This window comes from Bufo bufo, chromosome 10, assembly GCF_905171765.1.
Source record: "Bufo bufo chromosome 10, aBufBuf1.1, whole genome shotgun sequence".
Classification (NCBI taxonomy): Eukaryota; Metazoa; Chordata; class Amphibia; order Anura; family Bufonidae; genus Bufo; species Bufo bufo.
In genome coordinates, this window is record NC_053398.1 from 22,145,431 (window position 1) to 22,173,172 (window position 27,742).

Here is a 27,742-nt window from a genome sequence, read left to right on the forward strand (position 1 = left end):
TTATATACAGATATAGTGTATGCCTGTATCGGGGTGTACACACAGTACAGTATTATATATACGGATATAGTGTATGCCTGTATCGGGGTGCACAGTATTACATGTGGATATAGTGTATGCCTGTGTCGGGGACTCGGGGTGTACAGTATTACATGTGGATATAGCTCATGCCTGTGTCGGGGCGGTGGTGTCAGGCTCCTCCCCCCGGCCTCCTCTCATCACTTCTCTCCCTCCATAGACTGAGCGGCCGCGGCGGAGGATCTGATGCTGGGGCCGGTGCCCGGCGGGGTGTGATCCACCCCCGGTGACGCTATGAGGCTGCTGGCCGGTGCCGGTCTGTGCCTGGCCCTGTGCGCCCTGGCCCTGCTGGCGGTGGCTCTGTGCACCGATCACTGGTACGAGACTGACGCCCGCAGACACCGGGACCGCTGCAGGAAACCGGGGGGCAAACGGAACGACCCTGGCTACATGTACACCCCCGGGCAGCACCTGCCTCTCCGCGGAGGGGGGGCCTCCAGGAGCCGGGCGGCGCGCGCTGGGGGGGAGCTGCAGAGGGGGGTCCGGCTGATCTCCAGAGCCGGGGAGCTGGGTGCGCCCCTTCTGCCCCCCGACGCCCCCCGCCCTTACCTGGCCATGGACTCCCACTGTACCCGCCGCTTCAACTCCACCGTCTCCGGTCTATGGAGGAAATGCCACCGGGAGGGGTTCGACAAGGACACGGAGGAGCTCATCCTGAAAGGTAGGTGCCCAGCCATCTCCGGGGCCCCTTTATTATTGGGGTGCATACTGGGCACGGGAAAATTGGGTGGGGGAAGGGCGGCGGGCTTCAGGTAGAAGAACAGCACAACCATGGGGGCCCGGTGATTGCCCCAATGATTGATCCTGGTCACATGACCTTAAAGGGGTTCATTAGTTTAGGCATTTACCTGTGTCAGGTGACCGTATGGATGGGGGTCCAGCTCCTCTACAGTGCCCCCCATCCCCTTCCCTCCCGAATATAGGGGTCCCCTGCGCTCCAGGAAGATTTGGAGCTTCACCTTTATACATAGGTGTAAGGAGCTCAGATACACAGTGACTTCAATGGAGCAAAGGAGCCTCCCCCGATGACATGAAGTAAGGGGGTCCCCCGATGTGAACGAGGGGGCTATGGCCACACGGTAAGACCCCCCCCCCCCCCCCCCCCCCCCAATCCCTAATGACGTACCCCATGCTCACTGAAGTTACTGGCAGTAATGTACCAGTCTGGGGGCTGAAGGGGCCCAGCATCTACCAAGTGCTAAGACCCATTTGGTAACAAGGGAAGGGGGGAGAGGCACGCGCCCCCCATTTGACTAAATAGCTTGACGCCTCCCTTTATCCAAAAGTGTGACCCCCGCCATTGATCAAATTGTGTGACCTCTCTCCTGATTTAGCATTGGGACCTCTTTATTGACCACACGGGGGGACCCCTGTGTCGACCAGATAGGGGGACCCCTCCGTTGACCTCATGGTGGGACCCCTTTTGATTAACTGATGGCTCCCCTTTATTGACTGCACGGTAGGACCACTCTGCCGACCCAATAAGATTAACCCTTCTGCTGACTGAATGGCAGGACTCCGCTGTTGATCACATGGCAGGATCCCTCTTGATTAAATGGTGGGACACCTTTATTGACCCTTTGGTGGGACCACCCAGTTGGCCATGGTGGGGCCTCTTCATTGATTAATGGCAGGACTCCTCTTTGATTAACTGGTGGGACACCTTTATTGACCCATTGGCAGGACCACTCTGTTGACTGAATAGTAGGATTTTACGGCAGGACCCCTCTGTTAGCCAATTGGCGGGACCCCTGTTGACTCTTTGATTAATTGCGGGACCCCTCTCTTGATCACATGGTAAGACTTCATATGGTGGGACCCCACTTGATTAAATGATGGATCCCCTTTATTGACCCTTTGGCAGGACCCCTCTGTTGACTGAATAGTAGAACCCCTCTTTGATTAAATATTGGGACCCCTCTGTTGACCGACTTAGTGGGACCTGTGTATTTGCTGTATACCAGGGACCCCTCTCTTTACCCAGTGCTGGAGCCATGGGACTCCCTTCGTGCCTCCCTTTAGTGGCGGGTTCCTTCTTTTACCAACGTGCCATAGTACCAGGCCCCCCACTAGTGTAATCTTCTGCCACATCTGTACCCCCGTCCCCCCAGGTATCCCCACCCTGAGGTCCCTATCAGTCCCATCTCTAGTGATGCCGGTGACTATCGGTGAGATGCGCGGTCCTTTATCTGGTAACGTTCAGGTCTATGAGGGTGGTCTATTATGTCTGGGGGCCCCATAATATGCGTGGGGTCCATTAATCAGGTGGACGGATGACTTCATGTCCTACAAACTGATAATAAGCGGCCGGTGATTATAACGTGGATGTTGGGGGTGATCATAGGCATGGAGTACTGTAGGATAGGTTCTTCAGTGTATTCATTCCCGGTCTGCAACCTGTGGCTCTCTGGTGATTGTGGAACTACAAATCCCAGCGTGCCCTGCCAGTCTTCGGCTGTCAGGGCATGCTGGGGATTGTAGTTCCTCAAGAGCATTGCTCTAGTAACACAGGTATAGACTATATAGGTCAGCTGCTGTTTCCCGCTATATGATATGACCCCCCCCCCCTTCCCCTTCGCTCCTCGCCCTCCGCGCTCTCACGCCGAGGAGGCGACATTCTTTTCTCAGCCACTCAACAAGCAGATATTTTAGGAGACGGAACGATTCAGAGAAAGGAAACGAAACCTTCGCAAAACGGCAGCGACTACTACTCCCAGGTTATCCATTAGGAGGCAATGGGGATGGAAGGAGGTGACCGCTGTTCACACACGAGCGCTCGCCGCCACACGTGAGATCAGTAAACAGCGGCCGCACCATAAATCCTGCCACAAATGGACTCCTGCAAGGAGGATCCCGGGGTCATACCTGCGCTATACCAGGTGGTGTTAAAGGGGTCCTTAGGATATGGATCAATAGGGCTTATACATGGAGTGCGTCTCCTCCTATAGAACCTGCAGGGGTGACATGTAGCCTCTGTAGGGCTGCTCAATGGGTAGGGTAAACTGTCAAACACAGGTGTAGCAGAGTTAAGTTTGTCCCCGTGGTACAAATGCTCGTGATGTTACAAAGGGCTGTGGCCTCATGGATAAGGTAAAATTTTAAATACAGATGTAGCAGAGTTAAGTTTGTCACGTGGCACAACTGCTTGTAATGTTCCATAGAGCTGCGGATTCATGGATATAGGGTAATCCATTGAATACAGGTGTAGTAGGGTTAAGTTTGTCACGTGGCACCAATGCTTGTGCTGTTACATAGGGCTGCGGCTTCATGGCTAAAATAAACTTTCGAACAGGGATAAGGTAAAACAGATGTAGCAGAGTTAGGTTTGTCACTTGGCACAAATGCTTGTGATGTGACATTGTGTCTCTTTTGGTGTTACTCTACACAAGGCTGTGGCTTCATGGATGGGGTAAACTATGGAGCACACATGTAGCAGAGTTACGTTTGTCACATGGCACAAATCCTTATGATGTGACACTGTGCCAGCGTGACTCAGGGCCGCAGCTTCGTTATCTTTAAGGGATAGTACACTTTTTATTAAAATCTGCTCTATAGGCGGCTCGCGGTGCTATCGTGGGGCAACCGTTAACTTAACCCTTTGCTGCAGATCTGTGTGTTGTATCAGTGGTCGCCAAACTGTCTCCCGATTGGTGGAAAACTACAACTCCCAGCATGCTCTGACAGCATTACAGTGCTTCTCATAGCGATAGACTGTGGTGCTGTCCCTGGTGCTGAACGTGGAGTGCAGCCTGGCGGTAAGAGCACAGCGCCCCTAGAGACCCGCTAGGGGTTATGTGCCTGACCGTAAATGAGCCGCACTTGTTAACCCCTCGCACCCCTCCTGTGATTCACACGTGCACTCGGTGCTGTACAGTCACGCTCCTGCTCCTTACCGTTGGTGGGGGGGTGTGCGAAAATGTATTGATTCGCACTTCAGTAATTGTGTATAACGCAGTCTTAACTCTTTCACTGCCGGGGGGGGAGAAGCTATGGGAATCGTATCGGTTGTCGAATTTGTAAAGGGGGACTGCTGGGAGCTCCAAATCTGTAGTTGGACTCTATGGCAGGTAAAAATGAAGCATTACGCACTTTTCATTCAAAAACCAATGGGCTGTCCATGTAACACATGGACGTGTCGGGTCCCCCAATGCAGAGTCGCGACGAGCGTCCACATCGGCGTTGCTTTTGTCTCATCACTCCTCCCCCATGCTTTACACTGCAGCTCGCCTCGTTTGGACTAGCTGCTGTATATTAGCCGACGGCTAAGTCGTTGCACAGCAGGGACATAATGATTATAAACCCCAAGCTACAAGATACATATACTGAGGCAAATGAGCCTTAGCAAGGGGTGGGGGGGTTTGGTTGAGAGATCTGCATTCTGGTCTATAGAGGTGGGGGAGGGGGAGCAGATGCTGCATGCTCCTCTGCTGCACTTATCCTGTGGGAGAATAATACAGGCCGGCCTGGGAGGGAAATGCAGCAAATTGTCCGTGCTGGATGGAGCGCAGTGAAATAAAGAATACCGCCTGTATATGAGAGCCTATGGGAGACGGCAGCCATTGTATGAGGGGGATTTAAATATTGATGACCTACCCTCCGATCGGTGGGGGTTCGACACCTGACACCCCCCGCTGACCAGCTGTTTGAAGCTCTGCAGCCTTTTCATACTATACCAAGCACAGCGCCGCACTTTGTATAGTGGTCAGGCTTGGTATTGCAGCCCAGCCTAATTCACATAAATGGGCCTGATCTGCCCCAAAAGTCATGTGACTCATGAAGAGGCGCCGACAGTCGGAACCGCAATTTGAACATAGCCTTAGGCCCCTTTCACACGAGCGGGTTTTCCGCGCGGGTGCAATGCGTGAGGTGAACGCCTAGCACCCGCCCTGAATCCTGACCCATTCATTTCTATGGGTCTGTGGACATGAGCGTTTTTTTTCACGCATCACTTCTGCGTTGTGTGAAAATCGCAGCATGTTCTGTATTCTGCTTTTTTCACGCAGCCCTGGCCCCATAGAAGTGAATGGGGCTTCAGTGAAAAACGCATTGCATCCGCAAGCAAGTACGGATGTGATGCGTTTTTCACTGATGGTTGCTAAGAGATGTTGTAAACCTTCCGTTTTTTATCACTCACGTGAAAAACGCATCAAAACGGACTGCACCCGCGCAGAAAAAAAACTGAACGCAATCGCAGACAAAGGGTCTAGTCACACATCCGTGTGTGTTTTGCGGATCCGCAAAACACGGACACCGGCAATGTGCGTTTTTGCGGACCGCACATTGCCGGTACTTAATAGAAAATGCCTAATCTTGTACGCAATTGCAGACAAAAATAGGACATGTTCTATTTTTTTCGGGATCGGAATTGCCGATCCGGAAGTGCGGGTCCGCATTTCCGGATCCGGACAGCACATCGTGCGGCCCCATAGAAATGAATGGGTCCGCAATTCCGTTCCGCAAAATGCGGAACAGAATTGCGGACACGTGAATGGACTCAAAACTGACTGAACTTGCTTGAGAAATGGTGCGAGTTTCACTGAACGCACCCTGAGCCAATCCGTATCATTCGTGTGAAAGGGACTTTAAAATGCCACCAGGACCCGGACTCCCCGTGGTTCTACTGAATCAACCTAGATTACCATACACTCTTTCTAGTCATTTAAGTTGAGTAGAACCCAAGTGGGTCTTAGGCTTGCTGCCATAACACAGATGTGGGGGAAAGATAAGTGGCGTCCAGACACATCCGGCACCGATTATCCCCAAGGGGGTCTGAAAATGACTTGGAAGTTGTCCCAGGTAGGACTTTTACGTGAAAGGGGCATTCCTCTCCCAGACATTGATGAAGTATGGCTAGGATATGCCATCAGTGTCAGATAGGTGCAGGTCCCACCTATGTCCAGAACTGGCCCCCAAAGTGACGGAGAGCGCTCTGTGCATGCGCAGCACGCTCTAACTTCATAGCGGGAGTTCCAAAAATAGCCGAGCAAGTGTGCTCAGCCGTTTGAGAAGTCCCATAGCGGTGATTGGCATGTGGGCGCGCTCCTTTTCACTTTGGGGGGCCCCATTCTGGGGATAGGAGCGGATCCCAGAGGTCTCCTAGCGATATGTCATCAATGTTTGAGATAGGAATGTCCCTTTAAATTCCTGTTAAATCCATAAAAATAAAAAAAATCTATACTCTGTGAGCTGTAATACTGCGCTCAGCCTGCACACAGGTGTGGCGCTGTTTTGAGAAGCTCGGACAGTGGCCTAATGTCCACTGTGTCTCTGACCATGAGCTCACATAACCCCATCACTCACACCGTCGAAGTTTCCCTTAATTTTACTGACTTGATATCCGCGTTCAGATGGACGCCGGATATTGAGGGCAGACACTATTCTTAGTGCAGCGCTGATCTGATGCAGCATTACACGTCCCCCGGCTCCCGGGATTATCCACCATACATGTTTTATCCCATCTCAAAACCCAAATATTCAGGTGTGACTGCAGTTAAAGGGGTCCTCCACTGCCTAAGGCCTCATGCACACGACCGTTTGGGTCCGCATCCGAGCCGTCGTTTTGGCGGCTCGGATGCGGACCCATTAACTTCAATGGGGCTGCAAAAGACGCGGCCCCGCTAAAAAAATATAACATGTCCTATTCTTGTCTGCGCTTTGCGGACAAGAATAGGCATTTATATTGCCGACGCTCGTTCCGTTCTGCAAATTGCGGAAGTCAACATGGGCGGCTTCCGTTTTTTTTTTTGCGGACCGCAAAAAAACGGCACGGCCGTGTGCATGAGGCCTAAAGGAACCACAAACCTCGAAATGAAGGCTAGAAGTAGCAAGAAATATGGTCGCCCTCACCATTTGTCAGTCTTCAGCACTTTCTGAATGATCAGTCACTGAATATGTGTCCTGGCAAAATTTAAAGGGGTTTTCCAGGTCCTGAAAAAAAAATGAGACATGGCCGACTCCGGTTGTCTCGGTTCCTGTGGTGCATCTCCGTCAAAGTGTGACATTCCGATTCTCAGAACGTCGCTGCTACTAGCTAATCAGTGGCCTCAGCAGTGACAGGTGCAGGTACGGGATGTGAACACTGAAGCGAATGATTGGCCTACAGTGCGGATCCGGGGATGCAGCAACCCACCTTAAAGGGGTTGTATCATCTTAGACACTGGTGGTGTATCGCAAGGATATGCCACCAATGTCAGATAGGTGTGGGACCCGCGCCTATCTCCAGAACAGGGCCTCTGACGTGAGCGGAAAGCAGCCGTGCATGTGCGGTCGCCCTCCATTCATTTCTATGGGACTATCAAAAATAGCCATGCACTAGCTCGGCTATCTTCGGCAGTCCTGTAGAAGTGAATGGAGCGGTGGTCGTGTTTGCGCAGTGCAGTCTACATTCATTTCTATGAGACTTTCGAAAATAGCCAAGTGCGCTCGCTCGCTAGACTGTTTTCAGAAGTCCCATAGAAATGAATGGTGAGCACGCTTCACTTTCGGGAGCCCTTTCTGGAAAAAGGTGCCGGGTCCCAGAGGTGGGACCTGCACCTATCTGACATTGGTAGGATATCGCTAGGATATCCCTTCTCCACAACGTGCTCCCGAAAGTAAAGGAGAGTGCACTGCGCATGTGCAGCGTGCTCTCCATACATTTCTGTGGGAGTTCCGAAAATAGCGTGCGCGCGCTTGGCTATTTTCAAAAGTCTCATACAAATTAATGTAGAGTGTACTGCGCAAGCACGACCACCGCTCCATTCGCTTCCACAGGACTGCCGAAGATAGCCGAGCTAGTGCATGACAGTCCCATAGAAGTGAGTGGAGGGCGGCCACGCATGTGCAGCTGCTTTCGGCTCATGTCACAGGTCCTGTTCTGGAGATACGTGCGGGACCCACATCTATCTGACATCCTAGCGATATGCCACCAGTGTCTCAGATGAGACAACCCTTTCATTGATGCAAACTTGCCTGCTGAAGAAAGTTTCCAATATTCGATGCGTGGATCGGTCACGTGACGCGCCTCTCTTCGGAAAATCCTGCGTCCATCAGGCCGGATACTTGGATTCCGGTCTAGTCTATGGATGGGCACATTACTTCTGCAGCCTAGGACAGCGAAGGTGCTGTGGACTCGACCAGAACTACTCATCTCCATAGCACATGTGCAAATTCCATCGTTTGTGCATGCGCCAGGGAGATGAACAGTTCTGCCCATCCACAGCACCTCCCCCATCCTGGGCTGTGGAATTGACGATCCACGCAACTTCGACTTTGGTCTAGGGGTAAACATCAGATGTGGGATCCCTCACCAGGCTGAAGATACCAGGTCACCACCACTCCTTCCGCCACCCTATGTAGCTGTAGGGTGATCTGCCCCGTTGGGCACCACTTATTTTGTTGGACCCTTTTGCTATTTGCCCAGAGATGACACTGGTGACATTACCAGTAGAAAAGCTTCGGCTCTAAACTTTGATTTAGGGCTCTTTATGGGATACAGGTTACGGGGTAGACCCTGCTGTGTGAGGGATCGGGCAGGGTTGCATTAGGGTCCATAGAACCTGGATGGATGGTCAACCAAAGAACCTGGATAACTGCACCTTCATCACCATGCTGACAAGATGATGAGAGATCCCACGTCTTATGTCTACCCCGTGTGGATACCTACCCAGGACAGGTCTGCCCGCCATACACATGGTCTGGTTTTACGTCTGTGATACTACAGCACAGTTGTAGGGAGTGGGACCATCAAATTTTCCACCCCATATTGCCGTGATGGTGAAGCTTTTAGAGACCAAGTGCCCAAACTGCAACCCAAAACCCACTTATTTATCGCAAAGTGCCAACACGACAATGTAACCTGAATACTACAGTCCAATACCATGTACTTTATCATTTAGCTATAATATCCTGCCTACACCCAATGTGCCGCCTGTGCCGCTCATAGTGCGCCCTGCGCTGATGAATGGCAGGAGAAGTCTAAGGCATATTGGTGCACCATAGACTTTTTCCAGGGTGCAGGTGCCCACAGAGAGGGCTCTGAGTGCTGCCTGTGGCACCCATGCCATAGGTTCACCACCACTGCCATATTGGGTTATATCTGTGTTTATTGCATGTGCTTACTACTTAGCAGCCACAGGCAATATTTTAGCTTTGAATCCTTCTACTTAGGCCTCTACTTAGGCTGTGTGCACCCCGCGTCACGGATGCGGACCCATTCACTTGAATGGGTCCGCAATTCCGGAGATGCGGAACGGAGTCACGGAATGGAACACGGAAGCACTACGGAGTGCTTCCGTGGTGTTTCTTTCCGTTGTTCTGCACCGCAAAAAAATATGACGTCATATTTATTGCGGTGCGGACTGACCACGGACCCATTCAAGTTGAATGGGTCCGGCCCGCTGCACGGATTTTGCCCGTGCATTGGGGACCGCAAATGCCCGTGCATTGAGGCCTTATAGTCATTAAAAGTTCAAGGGGGTTTGTCAGCGGTTTTGATCATGCTTAACTGCTGACAGCTCTAGATATGGGCTGAGGAGAGCAGTACATACGTTTAGTGCAACTTTTATTATCAGGATTAGTGTGAATATGAAGTTGTTTTCTCCTAGGTTCTGCTCCTACATGTGCCCAGTATGGGTTGTCTCATCTTGCTGGTATATGCCACCAATGTCAGATTTTATCTCCAGAAAGAAGTACCCCCAAAGTGAGCAGAGAGCGGCCGGACACACGCAGCTGCCCTTTATTAATTTCTATGGGACTGCCGAAAAAATAATAATCTCCAGCAGTCCCATAGAAGTGAATAGAGCGGTGACCAGTGCGCGATCCATTCATTTCTATGGGACTTCTGAAAATATTTTCAAGACTCCCATAGAAATGAATAGAGATCACTGCTGCGCATGGACAGTACACTCTCCTTTACTTTCGGGGGCCCTGTTCTGGAGATAGATGCCCCCTGACATTGGTGGCACATCCTCGCAATATGCCATCAGAGTCTGAGATGAAAAAAACCCTTTAAGAGGTAGAGGAGGGGAGGCTCCTGCTGCAGCCAGCTGTCTTACAGCAAGCCACAGGACAGGGAGGAGGAGGGGAAACAGGACTGATCTCCTGGGATTTCTCAGTAATGGGACAAAATATAGGACCAAGGGAAAGGAGGAGATGAAGGGAGAATATAGATTTTTATTTCTATTTATTTTTTGTGAATTTTCTGCGTTTAGTGTCCCGTTTCATTATTTACTGGTATTGTGCCTGGTACTGCACTCCATCCCATCAGAGCCTGCACTGATCAAAAAGGGATGGCTAACCCCAAGAATGTCCTAGGAAACCTTTTAACGGAGTCTGTCACTAAGCGATCTGTCGCGTCATTTTGCATATTTAATCCATATGCAAATGAGCAGTTAACTGCACTCTGTGCACCCTTGCTTCTCCCGCTTCCTCTCCCAGCCCCTCCCTCTCCTTGATTGACAGGGCCAAGTTCCTGCATAGTCATCTTGCCTCGCCCTGTTAGTCAAGAAGGGGAGGGACTGCCAGAGGAAGCAGGAGGAGCAAGGGTGCACAGAGTGGCTTGGGCCCGCCCTCAGTGCACTTAACTGCTCATTTACATATGGATTAAAAGTACTGTTCTCCAGAATAAAGCAACAGATCACTAAGTGAAAGGTATCATGACCTGAGCTGAGCGGAGCTAGCCCTACATGGCATTGTCTGGTTTAGTAGTAAATTTCCTGCGATAGACTCCCCTTTAAGAGGACCAGCTCTCTTGACATGCATGTTCTATTAAATACATACGTTTCCCGTGAAATAACAATTCTGGAACATCTGGAGAACTGTTTTTTTGTTGTTGTTCCTCTGTTACTCCTCCTGGAAATGGATGAATAGATTGACAACTGGGTGTTACCGTTTCCCTTGTCAGTGGATGTGTCCCTAAACAGTCTGGCGCTGTGAGCAGTGATTGGGTAAAGACCTGACCCATTGGCAAGGGGTATGTCAGTTAAAGTCATACCTTTAACCCCCTTCCTGACATCCGCAGTACATGTACAGCAGATGTCGGCTTTTTAAAGGCAGCTTTGGGGCAATTTTTTTATTTTTGCATTTTACTCATTTTGGGCTAGAATTCGTTTTTTTCAATTGGTCTTTATTAAAAATGTTCAGTTGTTTCTGAGAAACAGAAGTTAAACATCAGTCAGTTTGCAAGCAGTCACTGTTTTCTTTGAATTGTGTAGCTCTTATCTCTGATCTCCCGACCTCATAAACACTTATTTACTCCACATTCTTATCAGTTTGATAAGAAGTAAGCTATATTGAGTATTTATGAGGTCAGGGGATCAGAGATAAGAGCAACACATGAGCCGTCAGATGACAGGATTTAAAGAAAACAGACTGTGACAGCTTTCAGTCAGATTTTTCACCCTTGTATCTCAGAAACGGCTGAACATTTTTAATAAAGACCAATTGCAAAAATGATTTTCAGCCCAAAATGAGTAAAATGCAATCCTACACAAAAATGCCTCCAAAAGGTGTACATAGCCTTTAAAGATGGCGCCTGTTGAGGACGCCACAGCCGGTGGGCACCTTGCCGTTTTGCTAAGTAGTCGGCGTGCAGGCGGGTGGCCCGGTGTAAACACTCAAGAGGGTGCAGCACTTTTACAGGTGCTGCGACCCCTTCCAATAGCTGCATAGAAGGTCTGAGTCAGATACCCTGCAGTCTGATAATTCATTGCCTGTCCGGCACATAGGACATCAGTGTCCTGAACCCAGAATACCCCTTTAACCCCTGTTAGACTTTACTAATCAAGACATATTCATTGTTTAAGAGGAAATTCCTCATTGTGTTCAGCGAAGCAATCAAATATATCCCGGCAGAGATCTCCCGCTCATAAGCAGAGCCTTTAATCCTTCCTAATCCACTAAGCGCTATCCTTTTACCCGGGATGCAGGATGACGATCGTTTGTAAGGACGCCAAATTCTCAGTCTCGCCCCCTGGCATCTCTTTCTACCGACTATTAGAGAAGGGCTTATAATTAAGGATATAAACCAATATCTTCTTACACACGGAGAACAGGTATTAGCTACTTATAGCAATACCTGGCGTGCATGTCAGTGACATCTGTCGTCCCCAGTTATCAGCCATTCCATTCGGGTGAGAAGCTTGTAGTGTTTTTTTGTTTTTTAGTGGATTCACTGACAGTTTGGGTGGAATCAGAGTCCTGGAGTTTTAGACAGTATTAGGTGGAATCAGAGTCATGGAGTCAGAGAAGGTTTGGATGGAATCAGTCATGGAGACAGTTTGGGTGGAATTCGAGTTGTGGAGTTGGAGACAGTTTTGGATGGAATCAGAGTTGTAGAGTGGAGACAGTATTGGGTGGAATCAGAGTCATGGAATCAGAGTCACGGAGTCAGAGACATTTTGGGTGGGAAACAGAGTCATGGAGTCAGAGACAGTTTGGGTGGAATAAGAGTCATGGAGTCAGAGACAGTTTGGGTGGAATCAGAGTCATGGGGTTGGAGACAGTTTGTGTGGAATCAGAAGCATGGAGTAATGGAACTGGAAACAGTTTTGGGTGGAATCCGAGTAATGGAGTTGGAGACAGTTTTGGGTGGAATCAGAGTAATGAAGTAATGGAGTTGGAGACAGTATTGGGTGGATTGGAATCAGAGTGATGGAGTCCGAGATAGTTTGGGTGAAAGCATTGGGTTGGTGACAGTATTGGGTGGGATCAGAGTTATGAAGTCACTTTTGGGTGGAGTCTGTAGAAATATACTGACTTCAACCCCGACTTGAAAATATAAATTGTAAATGTTAATACTATACTATATACACTGCTCAAAAAAATAAAGGGAACACTTAAACAACACAATGTAACTCCAAGTCAATCACACTTCTGTGAAATCAAACTGTCCACTTAGGAAGCAACACTGAGTGACAATCAATTTCACATGCTGTTGTGCAAATGGGATAGACAACAGGTGGAAATTATAGGCAATTAGCAAGACACCCCCAATAAAGGAGTGGTTCTGCATGTGGTGACCACAGACCACTTCTCAGTTCCTATGCTTCCTGGCTGATGTTTTGGTCACTTTTGAATGCTGGCGGTGCTTTCACTCTAGTGGTAGCATGAGACGGAGTCTACAACCCACACAAGTGGCTCAGGTAGTGCAGCATATCCAGGATGACACATCAATGCGAGCTGTGGCAAGAAGGTTTGCTGTGTCTGTCAGCGTAGTGTCCAGAGCATGGAGGCGCTACCAGGAGACAGGCCAGTACATCAGGAGACGTGGAGGAGGCCGTAGGAGGGCAACAACCCAGCAGCAGGACCGCTGCCTCCGCCTTTGTGCAAGGAGGAACAGGAGGAGCACTGCCAGAGCCCTGCAAAATGACCTCCAGCAGGCCACAAATGTGCATGTGTCTGCTCAAACGGTCAGAAACAGACTCCATGAGGGTGATATAAGGGCCCGACGTCCACAGGTGGGGGTTGTGCTTACAGCCCAACACCGTGCAGGACGTTTGGCATTTGCCAGAGAACACCAAGATTGGCAAATTTGCCACTGGCGCCCTGTGCTCTTCACAGATGAAAGCAGGTTCACACTGAGCACATGTGACAGACGTGACAGAGTCTGGAGACGCTGTGGAGAACGTTCTGCTGCCTGCAACATCCTCCAGCATGACCGGTTTGGCATTGGGTCAGTAATGGTGTGGGGTGGCATTTTTTTTGGAGGGACGCACAGCCCTCCATGTGCTCGCCAGAGGTAGCCTGACTGCCATTAGGTACCGAGATGAGATCCTCAGACCCCTTGTGAGACCATATGCTGGTGCGGTTGGCCCTGGGTTCCTCCTAATGCAAGACAATGCTAGACCTCATGTGTCTGGAGTGTGTCAGCAGTTCCTGCAAGACGAAGGCATTGATGCTATGGACTGGCCCGTCCGTTCCCCAGACCCGAATCCAATTGAGCACATCTGGGACATCATGTCTCGCTCTATCCACCAACGTCACGTTGCACCACAGACTTTCCAGGAGTTGGCAGATGCTTTAGTCCAGGTCTGGGAGGAGATCCCTCAGGAGACCGTCCGCCACCTCATCAGGAGCATGCACAGGCGTTGTAGGGAGGTCATACAGGCACGTGGAGGCCACACACACTACTGAGCCTCATTTTGACTTGTTTTAAGGACATTACATCAAAGTTGGATCAGCCTGTAGTGTGTTTTTCCACTTTAATTTTGAGTGTGACTCCAAATCCAGACCTCCATGGGTTGAAAAATTTGATTTCCATTTTTTAATTTTTGTGTGATTTTGTTGTCAGCACATTCAACTATGTAAAGAACAAAGTATTTCAGAAGAATATTTAATTAACTCAGATCTAGGATGTGTTATTTTTGTGTTCCCTTTATTTTTTTGAGCAGTGTATGTTATGTGCCTTCAAGCTGAGACCCCTATTTATCACAAAACAGTGATGACCAGGCGGCCTGTGGAGTCAGAGTCAGTTTTGGGTATTTGAGCTTGGGGCATAGAAAAATAGAGGCATCAGAATTTGGACATTTGGCTTACCAACTCCTCAGCCCTGTGTGTGAACTTCGCCTTAGGGGTGAATGTGTAGTGGAAAGTCAGATGACCTTCCTAAACATGGGATCCTCCATCTGCTCCAGTCATTTGTGTGGACTGTTTTTCCAGTGAACCCCACCTGTTTTGCAATGTGACATCTTGGGCCACCTGGCCTTTGTGTAAGAGCATCTGTGTGAGAATAGAGGAGGGAATACACCAGAGAGGTTTCCCGACCCTGATCTTCACACCTGTCTCTGTGTCATAAGGGTTATTCTACTTGTTAGAAGGGTTTCTTGACAATTAGAAGATCACAGAGTCTCCTCCTGTTAGGACCTCCAGCGATCAGCTGTAATCTGTAATATCTAACAGTAGGTGTTCAGTTTCCCTGCAGCACCACCACAGGGGAAATGAAGCATTACATGCCGTCCATTCATATCAATGCAATGTCTGTGTAACGCAGGACAGGACGGGTCCTCCAGAGCGAGAGATGCTCTTTGTAACTGATCCCCACCTCACCATGAGATGAAGATCCTGCACAGAGGACGCCCTCTATTAATCAAAAATTCGCTTCATTTTCATTATCTGAATCTACATTAAAAAATTACCATTTCTCAAACGAATAGAACATGTGCTGTGTAATATAATCATTGCTAAAAAAAAAAAAAAAGTGTTCCCAAAGGGGTGACCTGCTTCGCATTTTTTCCCCGTTTACTGGCTGTTTTTTGCATTCCGTATACGGTACCATTCATTTCAATGGTTCCGCAAAAAAACTGAATGTACTCCGTATGCATTCCGTTTCCGTATTTCCGTTTCGTTTAAAGATAGAACATGTCCTATTATTGCCCGCAAATCACGTTCTGGCCCATCTACAGTCAAGTATATTTAGCCACTGATAGCAAATTTTCTATTACTGGACCACAAGTCCTTCTGCACCCCCTATAGCTACCCCCTTAGACAGAGACAGTTGAGACATCATATAGTACATGACAATCTCTTTCTAAGGCCTCTTTCACACAGGCGTGTCCGGATTAAGGTCTGGATGCGTCCCGGTGCATTGCGGCAAACCCGCGCGTGTAGGAATGCAATTGCAGTCAGTTTTGACAGCGATTGTGTTCCGATGTTCAGTTTTTATCGCGCGGGTTCAATGTGTTTTGCACGCGCGTGATAAAAAACCGACTGTGGTACCCAGACCCGAACTTCTTTACAGAAGTTCGGGCTTGGGATCGGTGTTCTGTAGATTGTATTATTTCCCCTTATAACATGGTTATAAGGGAAAATAATAGCATTCTGAATACAGAATGCATAGTAAAATAGGGATGGAGGGGTTAAAAAAAATATAAATGTAACTCGCCTTAATCCACTTGTTTGCGCAGCCCGCATCTCTTCTGTCTTCTTCTGTGAGCAATAGGACCTTTGATGATGTCACTGCGTTCATCATATGGTCCATCACATGATCCATCACCATGGTGATGGATCATGTGATGAGCGTAGTGACGCCATCAAAGGTCCTATTGCTCACAGATAAAGACAGAAGAGAAGCCGGCTGCGCAAACAAGTGGATTAAGGTGAGTTACATTTTTTAAATATATTTTTTTTAACCCCTCCAGCCCTATTGTACTATGTATTCTGTATTCAGAATGCTATTATTTTCCCTTATAACCATGTTATAAGGGGAAATAATAATGATCGGGTCCCCATCCCAATCGTCTCTTAGCAACCGTGCGCGAAAATCGCACCGCATCCGCACTTGCTTGCGGATGCTTGCGATTTTCACGCAACCCCATTCATTTCTATGGGGCCCGCGTTACGTGGAAAACGCACAAAGAGGAGCATGCTGCGATTTTCACGCAACGCACAAGTAATGCGTGAAAATCACAGCTCGTGTGCACAGCCCCATAGAAATGAATGGGTCAGGATTCAGTGCGGGTGCAATGCGTTTTTTCCCCGTTTACTGGCTGTTTTTTGCGTTCCGTATACGGTACCATTCATTTCAATGGTTCCCCAAAAAAACTGAATGTACTCCGTATGCATTCCGTTTCCGTATTTCCGTTTCGTTTAAAGATAGAACATGTCCTATTATTGCCCGCAAATCACGTTCCGTAGCTCCATTCAAGTCAATGGGTCCGCAAAAAAACTGAACACATACGGAAATGCATCCGTATGTCTTCCGTTTCCGTTCTTTGCGGAACCATCTATTGAAAATGTTATGCCCAGCCCAATTTTATCTATGTAATTACTGTATATGCCATACGGAAAAACGGAACAGCAATGGAAACAAAAAACGGAACAACGGATCCGTGAAAAGTGGACCGTAAAACACTGAAAAAGCCATACGGTCGTGTGCAGGAGGCCTAACAAAGCTAGAACCAGCCCTGTACCTCACATGGATCCAGAGATCTTCCCGTTCATTATATCAAGCTGACAGCTCAAGGGGAGTGTCCTTTCTGGTGCAGCTGGGGGGGGGGGCATGTCCATTCTGCTGCAGCTCAGGGGGCGTGTCTCAGCTCTCCCTATCACAGCTCAGGAGGCGTGTCTCAGCTCTCCCTATCACAGCTCAGGAGGCAATTGAAGGATGAAACTGAGCATGTGCGGCCTTCTCAGTGAGCCAGTCAAAGAAATGAGAAAAACAAAACAGCAGGTGGCGCTATACAGATACATTAATTTGAATAACTCACTGTCTATACAAAATTTTTAATTACATGCAATTATAAAAGTCTGGTTTGAAAACTGTAGAATATATTTCGTGGGACAACCCCTTTAAGGGCCTAATGACTACAACGATTTAACACTGATCCTGCAATGAGTGTGGGGTATTCCATATACCCCACAACAAGCACGCAACTGTGCGGGTTTACCGTCTGGTTTTTCACACCCCTCCAACTCTATTAATGATGGAAAGCTATATAATCTCGGAGACATCAGTTGCACTGCGGATAACCATCTGAGGTATACCATACACTAATTTGCTGCTTACTTCTCCTTTAAGATGGCACGAAATCGGCTAATGAGCCCTGGACATGTCTCGAGCGTAATGCTTTTTTTTTCTTTTGCGGGCTCATTAAATATTGAAATGCTTGTTATAGGATGAAGTCAGCAAGTTAGATGTTGAGATTTCAGGTAAGTATTTCCTATAGGTGGGTCATTTAATTAAGATGGCATCAGTGTTTCCAGGGCACCGGATGAATTGCTATTTCAAGTGATTCATACGATGCATTAGTGATCACGGGCACACATCGAGCTTAGGTTGGCGGCCGTCCAGGCAGCGCTGGGTTACATCTCTTACGATGAGGAAATGTTTCTGATTTAAGATAGAGTACTTATGAATGAGGACGTCATGTCAGACATTTAAAGGGCCGGTAGAACCGTAAACTATGTGCAGTAACATGCCCTTTGTTTGAAAGTCAGTATGTCATCAAGGTAGATCTTTAAATTAGAGCATCTGTTAGATGTAGTTGGGTTCAATCACAACAATTAAAAAAACCTGCATACCCCATAGTCCTGATCATGGTTGCCGTTAATAGGGGTACGGTCCCCATAATCCTGATCACTGTTTCTTCTAATAGGGGTACAGTCCTCATAGTCTTGATCAAGGTTCTAATAGACATACGGTCTTCCTAATCCTGATCAAAGTTGCCTTTAATAGGAGTATGGTACCCCGAGTCCTGATCAGGGTTGCCTCTAATAGGGGTACAGTCTCCATAGTCCTGAGCAAGGTTGTCTCTAATGGAGGTATGGTCCCCATAATCCTGATCAAAGTTGCCTTTAGTAGGGGTACAGTCTCCATAGTCCTGATCAAGGTTACTTCTAATAGGGGTACAGTCCCCATAATCCTGATCAAGGTTGCCTCTAATAGGAATATGGTCCCCATAGTCCTGATCAAGGTTGTCTCTAATAGGAATATGGTCCCCATAGTCCTGATCAAGGTTGTCTCTAATAGGAATATGGTCCCCATAGTCCTGATCAAGGTTGCCTCTAATAGGAATATGGTCCCCATAGTCCTGATCAAGGTTGCCTCTAAAAGGGGTACAGTCCCCATAGTCCTGATCAAGGTTGCCTCTAATAGGAATATGGTCCCCATAGTCCTGATCAAGGTTGTCTCTAATAGGAATATGGTCCCCATAGTCCTGATCAAGGTTGTCTCTAATAGGAATATGGTCCCCATAGTCCTGATCAAGGTTGCCTCTAATAGGAATATGGTCCCCATAGTCCTGATCAAGGTTGCCTCTAAAAGGGGTACAGTCCCCATAGTCCTGATCAAGGTTGCCTCTAATAGGAATATGGTCCCCATAGTCCTGATCAAGGTTGCCTCTAATAGGAATATGGTCCCCATAGTCCTGATCAAGGTTGCCTCTAAAAGGGGTACAGTCCCCATAGTCCTGATCAAGGTTGTCTCTAATAGGAATATGGTCCCCATAGTCCTGATCAAGGTTGCCTCTAATAGGGATATGGTCCCCATAGTCCTGATCAAGGTTGCCTCTAATAGGAATATGGTCCCCATAGTCCTGATCAAGGTTGTCTCTAATAGGAATATGGTCCCCATAGTCCTGATCAAGGTTGCCTCTAATAGGAATATGGTCCCCATAGTCCTGATCAAGGTTGCCTCTAAAAGGGGTACAGTCCCCATAGTCCTGATCAAGGTTGCCTCTAATAGGAATATGGTCCCCATAGTCCTGATCAAGGTTGCCTCTAATAGGAATATGGTCCCCATAGTCCTGATCAAGGTTGCCTCTAAAAGGGGTACAGTCCCCATAGTCCTGATCAAGGTTGTCTCTAATAGGAATATGGTCCCCATAGTCCTGATCAAGGTTGTCTCTAATAGGAATATGGTCCCCATAGTCCTGATCAAGGTTGCCTCTAATAGGGATATGGTCCCCATAGTCCTGATCAAGGTTGCCTCTAATAGGGATATGGTCCCCATAGTCCTGGTCAAGGTTGCCTCTAATAGGGATATGGTCCCCATAGTCGTCCTGATCAAGGTTGCCTCTAATAGCGATATGGTCCCCATAGTCCTGATCAAGGTTGCCTCTAATAGGAATATGGTCCCCATAGTCCTGATCAAGGTTGCCTCTAATAGGAATATGGTCCCCATAGTCCTGATCAAGGTTGCCTCTAATAGGAATATGGTCCCCATAGTCCTGGTCAAGGTTGCCTCTTATAGGAATATGGCCCCCATAGTCCTGATCAAGGTTGCCTCTAATAGGGATATTTTTTAAACTGGCTTGATGAATGTAGAACATATTTACCCGGTTAGATATGGGCCCCCAGGCTAAGGAGACCCTGGCATCTGCCCTGGTTGTCTGAGTTGATATCACTGTGGGTAGGCTGCGTCCAGTTAATCATTTCCCTCTAGCGGCCACTGCAGGGCAGATGTGGTATTGCATGTTGGCCATTGATGTGAATGGCTGAGCCCAGGATTGCCAGAATGAGAGCCATCAGCCTGGACCAAATTATGAGATTCGTATGCCCTATTAGGGGGGATGGTCATGATGAAATAATCCCTTTAAGGCTAAAACTACGACATGTCCGACATTTATTCCGGCAGCCTCTCGCCGTGCCTCGCCGGGAACTCTTTCCCCGCCCCTATTATAGTCAATGGGGACGAAGCGGCAGTCCGGGGGCACACGGTCACCAGCGGCAGAACATATCTGCCTGACGGAACTGCCTGCCGGAGGTCAGTGCCGCTAGTGTGAAAGTAGCCTAAGATACAGAAAACAATACTTAAAGAGTTTTCCAGGATTAAAAAAACATTGCCACGCCTGTCCACAGGTTATGTCTGGTGTTGCAGTTCTATTGTAGTGAATGGGGCTGAGCTGTAATACCACACGCAGACCGTGGACAGGTGCGACGCTGCTTTTAGAAGGAAGCAGGCACGTTTTTTTTAAGAACGGTATGCAGGAATGTTTGATTCATATTGAGAACCCACCAGGCATAGCGAGGACGCCAGAGATACTTTTGCTGTGAACGTTTCTGTAATTTGGTTGATGAATGCAAATGGAGGATGGAGTCTGATCTCCTTCTGGCTGTGGTCCAGACCTGCCTGCCATGGACTGGATGCATTAAGATTGTTCTGGCTCCGGTCCTGCTTTAGGCCTCTGAAGTAGTGCGCGACTGTGACTCTCTTGCGAATTCGGCGCACAGGATATCTGATAAATGTATAATTACAGGGGAGTCTGACCTCTGAGACCCCCATAGATCATCAGAACTGGTGTCCACTGTGTGAATGGAGCAGTAGCGCACATGCATGACCATTGCTCCATTCACTTTCCATGGCATTGCCGTCCACAGGACTCATTTGGTTCTGACCCATGCGTTCTGTTCTTTGATTCACACGAGGGATTTGGAGACCCCCGTTTTTGCGAACGGTGAGGGTCCCATCGGTCAGGATCATAAATGTAGATAGGTCATTAATGTTGCTTGTGGGCCAACCACTTTTCTTGTGCACATGTGTCGCTCAAGCCTTCACCCAAACATTTGCAGCTGGGAAAAAGTTTCCAGAATGCTGACACATAAGATCAAGAAAATAATCCAAAATGGAATCATGGGAGATCCAAGATCTGGAACAGGGATCAGCAACCTTCAGTTCCCAGAATGCTTCATTCACTTCTGTGGGAGTTAGAAGAACAGCCAAGCATGTTTGCATGCTGGGAGTTGTAGTTTCACAACAGCTGGAGTGCCGAAGGTTGCTGATCTCTGATCTAGAACTTGCTTGTGGCTATGAAGGTAGAACACCCTCTAACCCCATTAGACTCCACATGGACTGTATGGGTTTGCATCTGTGTAGCTCTGGCTCCAACTTATAATCTATGCTTGGCCTGCACCTAACCACCGAAGATGGTCCCCGGCACCATGTATCACGAGGTCCCCCTTGGTGGAGTATAGGCAAATCATGACATCATTGTACATTCAGCATGCTCTATCATCACTCCATACATTACCTGTTCATTGCCTCCTGGGTCTGGTGTAATTATGAGCTCCCAATACTATTTAGGTGACAATGAGGGATCTCCATAGGGACGTCAGGATCTGATTGTCCCACATCCTTCGTCACCATAATGAATAATTACAATTACAGACACCCTCAAGGTTCCTGTTCAGTACCATGTAGCATGATATAAGATGTATGTACACCGTCACATTACACACACACACATATATATATATATATACTGTACATACATGTGCTGCATGAGACGTTATATCTTCTCACCCTGGTCGCATATGTTTTTTTGCAGAAGTCGTTCAGCGCTGCACTCCAGTCAGATATCACTACACATCCTCCTCGCTGCCATCAAACCTGCCAATCAATGTCACCAAGACCATCCGTCAAGACGAGTGGCATGCTCTGCGTAAGTACCCCATGCCTTCACGCCCAGGCCACGTATCCATTTCCTATACTAGCATTGCACAACCCCTTTAAGGGCTCTTTCACACAAGCGGATTCCGTGCGTGGAGTCCGCTGCGTGAAAGAGTGCCAAGCCCCGCTCTGGACAACGGAGCATTAACATGATAGATAATGCTCCGTGCCTTTCTGTGATCGTTTTACTACAAAATCACAGAGAGATCAATCATGTTACTGCTCCGAGTCTCTGCTGTCCAGAGCGCGGCCTGGCACTCTTCCACGCACGGTATCCGCTCGTGTGAAAGAGCCCCAACTGTTACTCCAGTCACAATTTGGGCAAACAGGCAGGCTAGACACATAGGGGGTCATTTGCTAAGACTGGCTTTTTACGCCTGTCTTAGATTCCCCGCTGCTCTGCCGTAAGATTCGCCTAATTCATTATGAGGCATGCGCCTTGTCAAAATTAGGCGAAACTACAGCAGCCGTGCCCCTGGCTGGAGTAGTTTTCTGTCCAACTGCCGAACACGGCATAAAACAGGCTGTGCCACTTTAATATTGTCGCACAGCCGTTCCAAAAAAAAAAAAAGGACTTGCGATTATTTTTACGCCTAAAATAGTTGCAAGCCTGAGCCTTGTCATAAATTAGGCGGTTTCTCTTCCAGCTCAGGGGAGAGACAAAGACTAACGTAAAAAGCTTGTCTTTGTAAATGACCGCGAATATGTTGCTGGGGCCTGTTAAAAAAAATCCCAAGAGCTGGACAACAGTGACTGTAAGGCCTCATGCACACGACCATTGTTTTGGTCCGCATCCGAGCCGCAGTTTTTGCGGCTTGGATGCGGACCCATTCACTTCAATGAGGCTGCAAAACGTTGCTTCGTTCCGTGGGCCGCAAAAAATATATAACCTGTCCTATTCTTGTCCGTTTTGCGGACAAGAATAGGCAGTTATATTAATGGCAGTCCGCGCCGTTCCGCAAATTGCGGAACGCACACGGACACCATCCGTGTTTTACGGATCTGCAATTTGCGGACCGCAAAACACACAATGGTCTTTTGCATGAGGACTAAAACTGTGAAAAATGACTGACAGATGTTTTAACGGATTTCTGTTGGCTGCCATGTGCCAAGTCATGCATGTTTTCCACACAATGAGGCCTCTTGCACACGAACGTTGTGCATCCATTCCGTGCATTGGGAACCGCAATTTGCGGTCCCCAATGCACGGGCGGCGGCCGGGGCGGATCAAGACCCATTCAACTTGAATGGGTCCGTGATCCATCCACACAGCAAAAAAATAAAACAAGTTTTTATTTTTTGGGGTGCGGAGGCACGGACAAAAACACCACGGAAGCACTCCGTAGTGCTTCCTTGGGGTTCCGATCCGTGCTTCCGCATCTCAAGTGAATAGGTCCGCATCTGTGATGCGGAGTGCACACGGGCGGGTGCCCGTGTATTGCGGGCACGCAATACGGCCACACAACTTTCGTGTGCAAGAGGCCTAAGGCCTCATGCAGAAGATGCATATTACAGATTTTCCACCTGGATATTCATGCGGAAAATCCACTGCGTGAGGGTGCATGCTCACCGCTGTGTGAAAGCCTCTTCCGTGTTGGGGATCTGCTAGACATGGGCACCAGCCATGTACACCCAACATCGCGGTGTGGACTCGTTGACTTCAGTAGGCCCGCAAGATGTGGCGAAACATAGGACATGTTCTATCTTTTGTGGCACTGAGGCACAGACGCAGAAGGGCTTCCATGTGCTTCCGGGTCTGTGCCTTAGCACCTGGAAAAGATAGGACATGTCCTATCTTTCACCACATCTTGCATATTTCGAAGCCATTAAAGTCGGTGGGTCCGCACCTCGATACGGGGTGCACACGGGCAGCGCCCTGTGTTCAGTTGAACCATAGCTTGCGGTCCACAGCACAGCCATGGCCGTCCTACAGTCGTGTGAATGCACCCCAACACGTACATTAGGTTTTCAGAATCCCATATACACGGTGTGGAAATTGACCTGCAGTCGTCAGAAGTTTCAGTGCAGACTTTTTAATGCATCAAAATCCACAAGTAACACGTGCGTATTTGGGGCAGTGAACGCAGTGAAAATCGTAAAAACTTTACTGCCCTGTCACTGTGCATGTTTTCTAAATGATCTTCTGTTTCCCTCCCCCAGATCTGCGGCGGATGACAGCTGGCTTCATAGGGATGGCGGTCTCCATCATTCTGTTCGGATGGCTCGTCGGCGTGTTGGGTTGCTGCAAGGAGCATGACCTGATGCAGTATGTGGCGGGGCTGCTGTTTCTCATGGGAGGTGAGAGGACTGTTCACTCCACTTCAGGTCATGGAGTAAAGCTAATTATCAGCTATTGACTTGTCTCCTCACAAAGAGATCATAGATTGATGATCAGCCCCTCCAGCTGAGGACACAGGGATGGGGGGGGGGGGGAGGGGCGATCTGTATTCATTTTTAAGAGGTCTTATGGGACCTCTCACAAATTATGTTGTCACACGGGGCGCAGTCTGATTGATTATGTCTGCCCATACATGAAATGTATTGTGTGGTAGAAGTGAAAGGGAGTCTTCCTCTAAAACTAAAAGATGTCATTTATATCAAGTTCAGGAAAAGCCGGATGATATCCAATGGGGGAGATTTATCAAAACTGGTGCAAAGGAAAACTGGCTTAGTTGTCTATAGCAACCAATCAGATTCATCCTTTCATTTTCCAAAGGAGCTTTGAAAAATGAAAGGTGGAATCTGATTGGTTGCCAGTTTTCCTTTACACCAGTTTTGATAAATCTTCCCCAATATGTCTGCCACCCGGCTGTCTCAGATGAAAATTCTGCTGTCCCCCTGCTTTCATATAGCTATACCTAAGCATATTTAAGCAGAATTGCGTTATGGTCCGTGGTAACGGAATCCATAACACAATTCACCTTTTACCAGCAAACGAAGCGTGAACGAATTTCATAACCTGAAATTCGCTCATCTCTAGTGACAATCTTTGTAAGAGCTGCAATGACGGCCATATTGGACAACAGTTTCTAAAAGGAAAACTGTATGTGTGGCCCATAGCAACCAATCACAGTGCAGCTTTCATTTCTTCTAGTGCTCTTTGAAAATGAAAGCTGCGCTGTGATTGGTGGCTCTCTTTTAGTCATTTTTTTCCATAAATCGTATTGGATAGGCCCCTAGTATCCTATGGGCACCATGTTACTGATCTGTACAGCACAGATCCATAATACAGATATGTGTATAGTGCATTATGTAGGGTGTGTTCACATGTCGTTTTTTTCTGGTGTTTCTATGCACCTTTGGCTTTTTTAGAGGTATTTATTTCCTTTTTTTTTTTTTGCTAGAAAAAAAGCCAGTTCAAGATATTAGCTAAAGGTCTAAAATGTTGTTAGAGAGTGGCAGCGGCCAGGACATCGGCCTGGCAAATTTAGGCCTCATGCACACGACCATGGGCGGCCCGTGTTTATATTGCTACCCGCAAACAACGGGTCCACAATATACAGGCACTGGTCATATGCGCACCGTATCACAGATGCGAACCCATTCACTTGATTGGGTCCGCAAACCGGGAGATATAGTGCACTGCAAAACGGAGGCACGGATCAAAAGCCCCTGGAAGCACTACGGAGCGTTTCCGTGGGTTTTCTGTCCGTGCCTCTGCACCACAAGTAGTACATGCACTACTTTTTTGCAGTGCGGACCGTCGGATGTGGATCGCAGACCCCATTCAAGTGAATGGCACCGCGTCAGCAGATGGTGGGCACGCAGTTGACGCCCGTCTATTGTGGGCTGCAATTAGCGTGTGCATGAGGCCTTACTAATATTTATGACGCAAAACAGGCATAAAAGAGGAGTGAAAACTGCTTCATTTAGGGGCGGGCGACATTTTCACTCCAGGTGCGCGGACTGATGGAGGTGCACTCGATTTATGATGACCAGTGATGGCCAGTTCGCCGTGTTCGCCCGCGAACACATGCGGGCTGCCATTTTAAGCCCTTACCTGTGCCTGCGCCGCGAGCCGGTCTGAAACAAATGCGGTCAACGGGAGCAGGCAGTTCCGAGAACAGCCGCCGGGGGCCTTTATCGGGCTGTTCTTGGAACTGCCTGCTCCCGGTGACTGCATTTGTTTCAGACCGGCTCGCGGCGCAGGCACAGGTAAGGGCTTACCTGTGCCTCGCCGGACTTGTGAGTTAAGATGGCAGCCCGCATGTGTTCGCGGGCGAACTGGCCATCACTGTACACATGAACTTCATACTGAGGAACCACTAACCAAATACATTGCAAGGAATTAAAGCGGAATAAACCACTAAAATACCTTGCTATACAGCTCCTGATTTTATGTAATAAATCTAATTGCGTCTTGATCTCTTTTGTTTCTTTTAGGAACGTGCTGTATCATCTCCCTCTGCACCTGCGTAGCCGGCATCAATTTTGACCTGTCTCGGTATCCACGCTCTGTGTACGGTTTACCAGAAGACATCAGCCACGGGTATGGCTGGTCAATGTTCTGTGCCTGGGGCGGGCTGGGACTCACCCTTCTCTCCGGATTTCTCTGCACTTTGGCTCCATCACTTAGTGCTTCCCAGTCTGCCGTCCAAAAGCCGCGGCAAGAGAACGGGGCAGTGTGACCTGTGGACTGGAGCAGATAGGAACAACCTCTTCGAAGAGAGAAAAAATAAAAAAATAAAAAAAGAACATGCCACCAGACTGAGGCGCTCGTATCCTGCTAAGGAAGTTGTTCTGTTCAACTTGTGTGTCCGACCGTGTTGATTGCTTGTGAAAATTACAGAAGTTCGAACTTCGTGTTAACTAAAGGGTATTATGGGAAACGGAGTGGATGGGGACAGGTTACATGGCCAGAAGGGAATAATGGGCTCTCTCTACTGGGAAACACCACGGATGAAGTTCAACCATTGGAAACGTCTAATCTGGAATAGACATTATTGGCAGGAGACGTGGAATCCAAGAATCCAATCCCAGCCTTCTGGAGAAGACATTTTCCTCTTTGTACAGAGACATTCATCAGTTTGGTGCAGCTAAATGACCATTGCCTATGGGTTCAGTGTTTGAGAATTTTGTATACACACCTATATAGAAATATAACGACAGGTAGCTGATTTTTACATGTTTTAATACAGTCCACAAAACCGCCTTACACGTCCGCAATTGGCTCTGCAAACAAAATATTCCAATTTTTCCGCTTGCGTCCTGAGTTTAGTGCCTTGGCACATAACCACCCGCCCTGGGACAGGGATACATTAGAAAACATACAGACCTCCTGCCGTGCCTTTCGAGTAGGTCTCTTGAGCCTACAGCAAACTCAGGCTCCATCCGAGAAGCTTTTGGGAATAAGGTGAAAAAAATATTAGGAAACCATTACAAGAACAAAGCGCTCCGACGATCACGTCACCCGATCAGAGGCTCCAGCGGATGAGAAGGACGGCTAGCCTGGTGTGGGTTGGGAGTCAGGTTAAGGTGGGAGGAGGGAACATGTGGTCATAGACCACTTCTTAAGGTGATGTAATAATGTACATGTGGTCCCATCACAAATTATGAAAAAAAAAAAAAAAGCACATGATAAAACGGTTCATTGTATTTCTCTTTTATTTTTTAACCTAATTTATTGAATAAATAGATTTAAAATGGTATTTGAGTTTTTTATCCGCACACGAAAACCTTGTGGATACTGTATTTTGTATTTCTTTCTCATAGCAAAGATAAAAATTAGGAGCTTTTTCTGGAGCCACTTGACACCATGGACAGAAGGTCTTGGGGTATGGCCACACGGTCAGGTTTCCTGAC

The 27,742-nt window shown here is 48.1% G+C and overlaps 1 protein-coding gene across 1 annotated transcript; it reads left to right on the forward strand.

The window, feature by feature from the left end:
* The first annotated feature begins 245 nt into the window (after positions 1–245).
* LOC120980239 (transmembrane protein 178B-like) lies at positions 246–27,516 on the forward strand. Its single transcript, XM_040409213.1, has 4 exons — positions 246–739; positions 21,819–21,932; positions 24,101–24,238; positions 26,324–27,516. The coding sequence occupies exons 1-4, from the start codon at positions 313–315 to the stop codon at positions 26,566–26,568; spliced, it is 924 nt and encodes a 307-aa protein (XP_040265147.1). The 5' UTR covers positions 246–312; the 3' UTR covers positions 26,569–27,516.
* Positions 27,517–27,742: the final 226 nt, after the last annotated feature.

Coding starts and splice junctions, on each gene's coding strand:
- LOC120980239 (XM_040409213.1), top strand. CDS start 313: ATGAGGCTGCTGGCCGGTGCCGGTCTGTGCCTGGCCCTGTGCGCCCTG. Junction 21,933..24,100: donor AGACGAGTGGCATGCTCTGC/GTAAGTACCCCA, acceptor TCCCTCCCCCAG/ATCTGCGGCGGATGACAGCT. Junction 24,239..26,323: donor GCTGCTGTTTCTCATGGGAG/GTGAGAGGACTG, acceptor TGTTTCTTTTAG/GAACGTGCTGTATCATCTCC.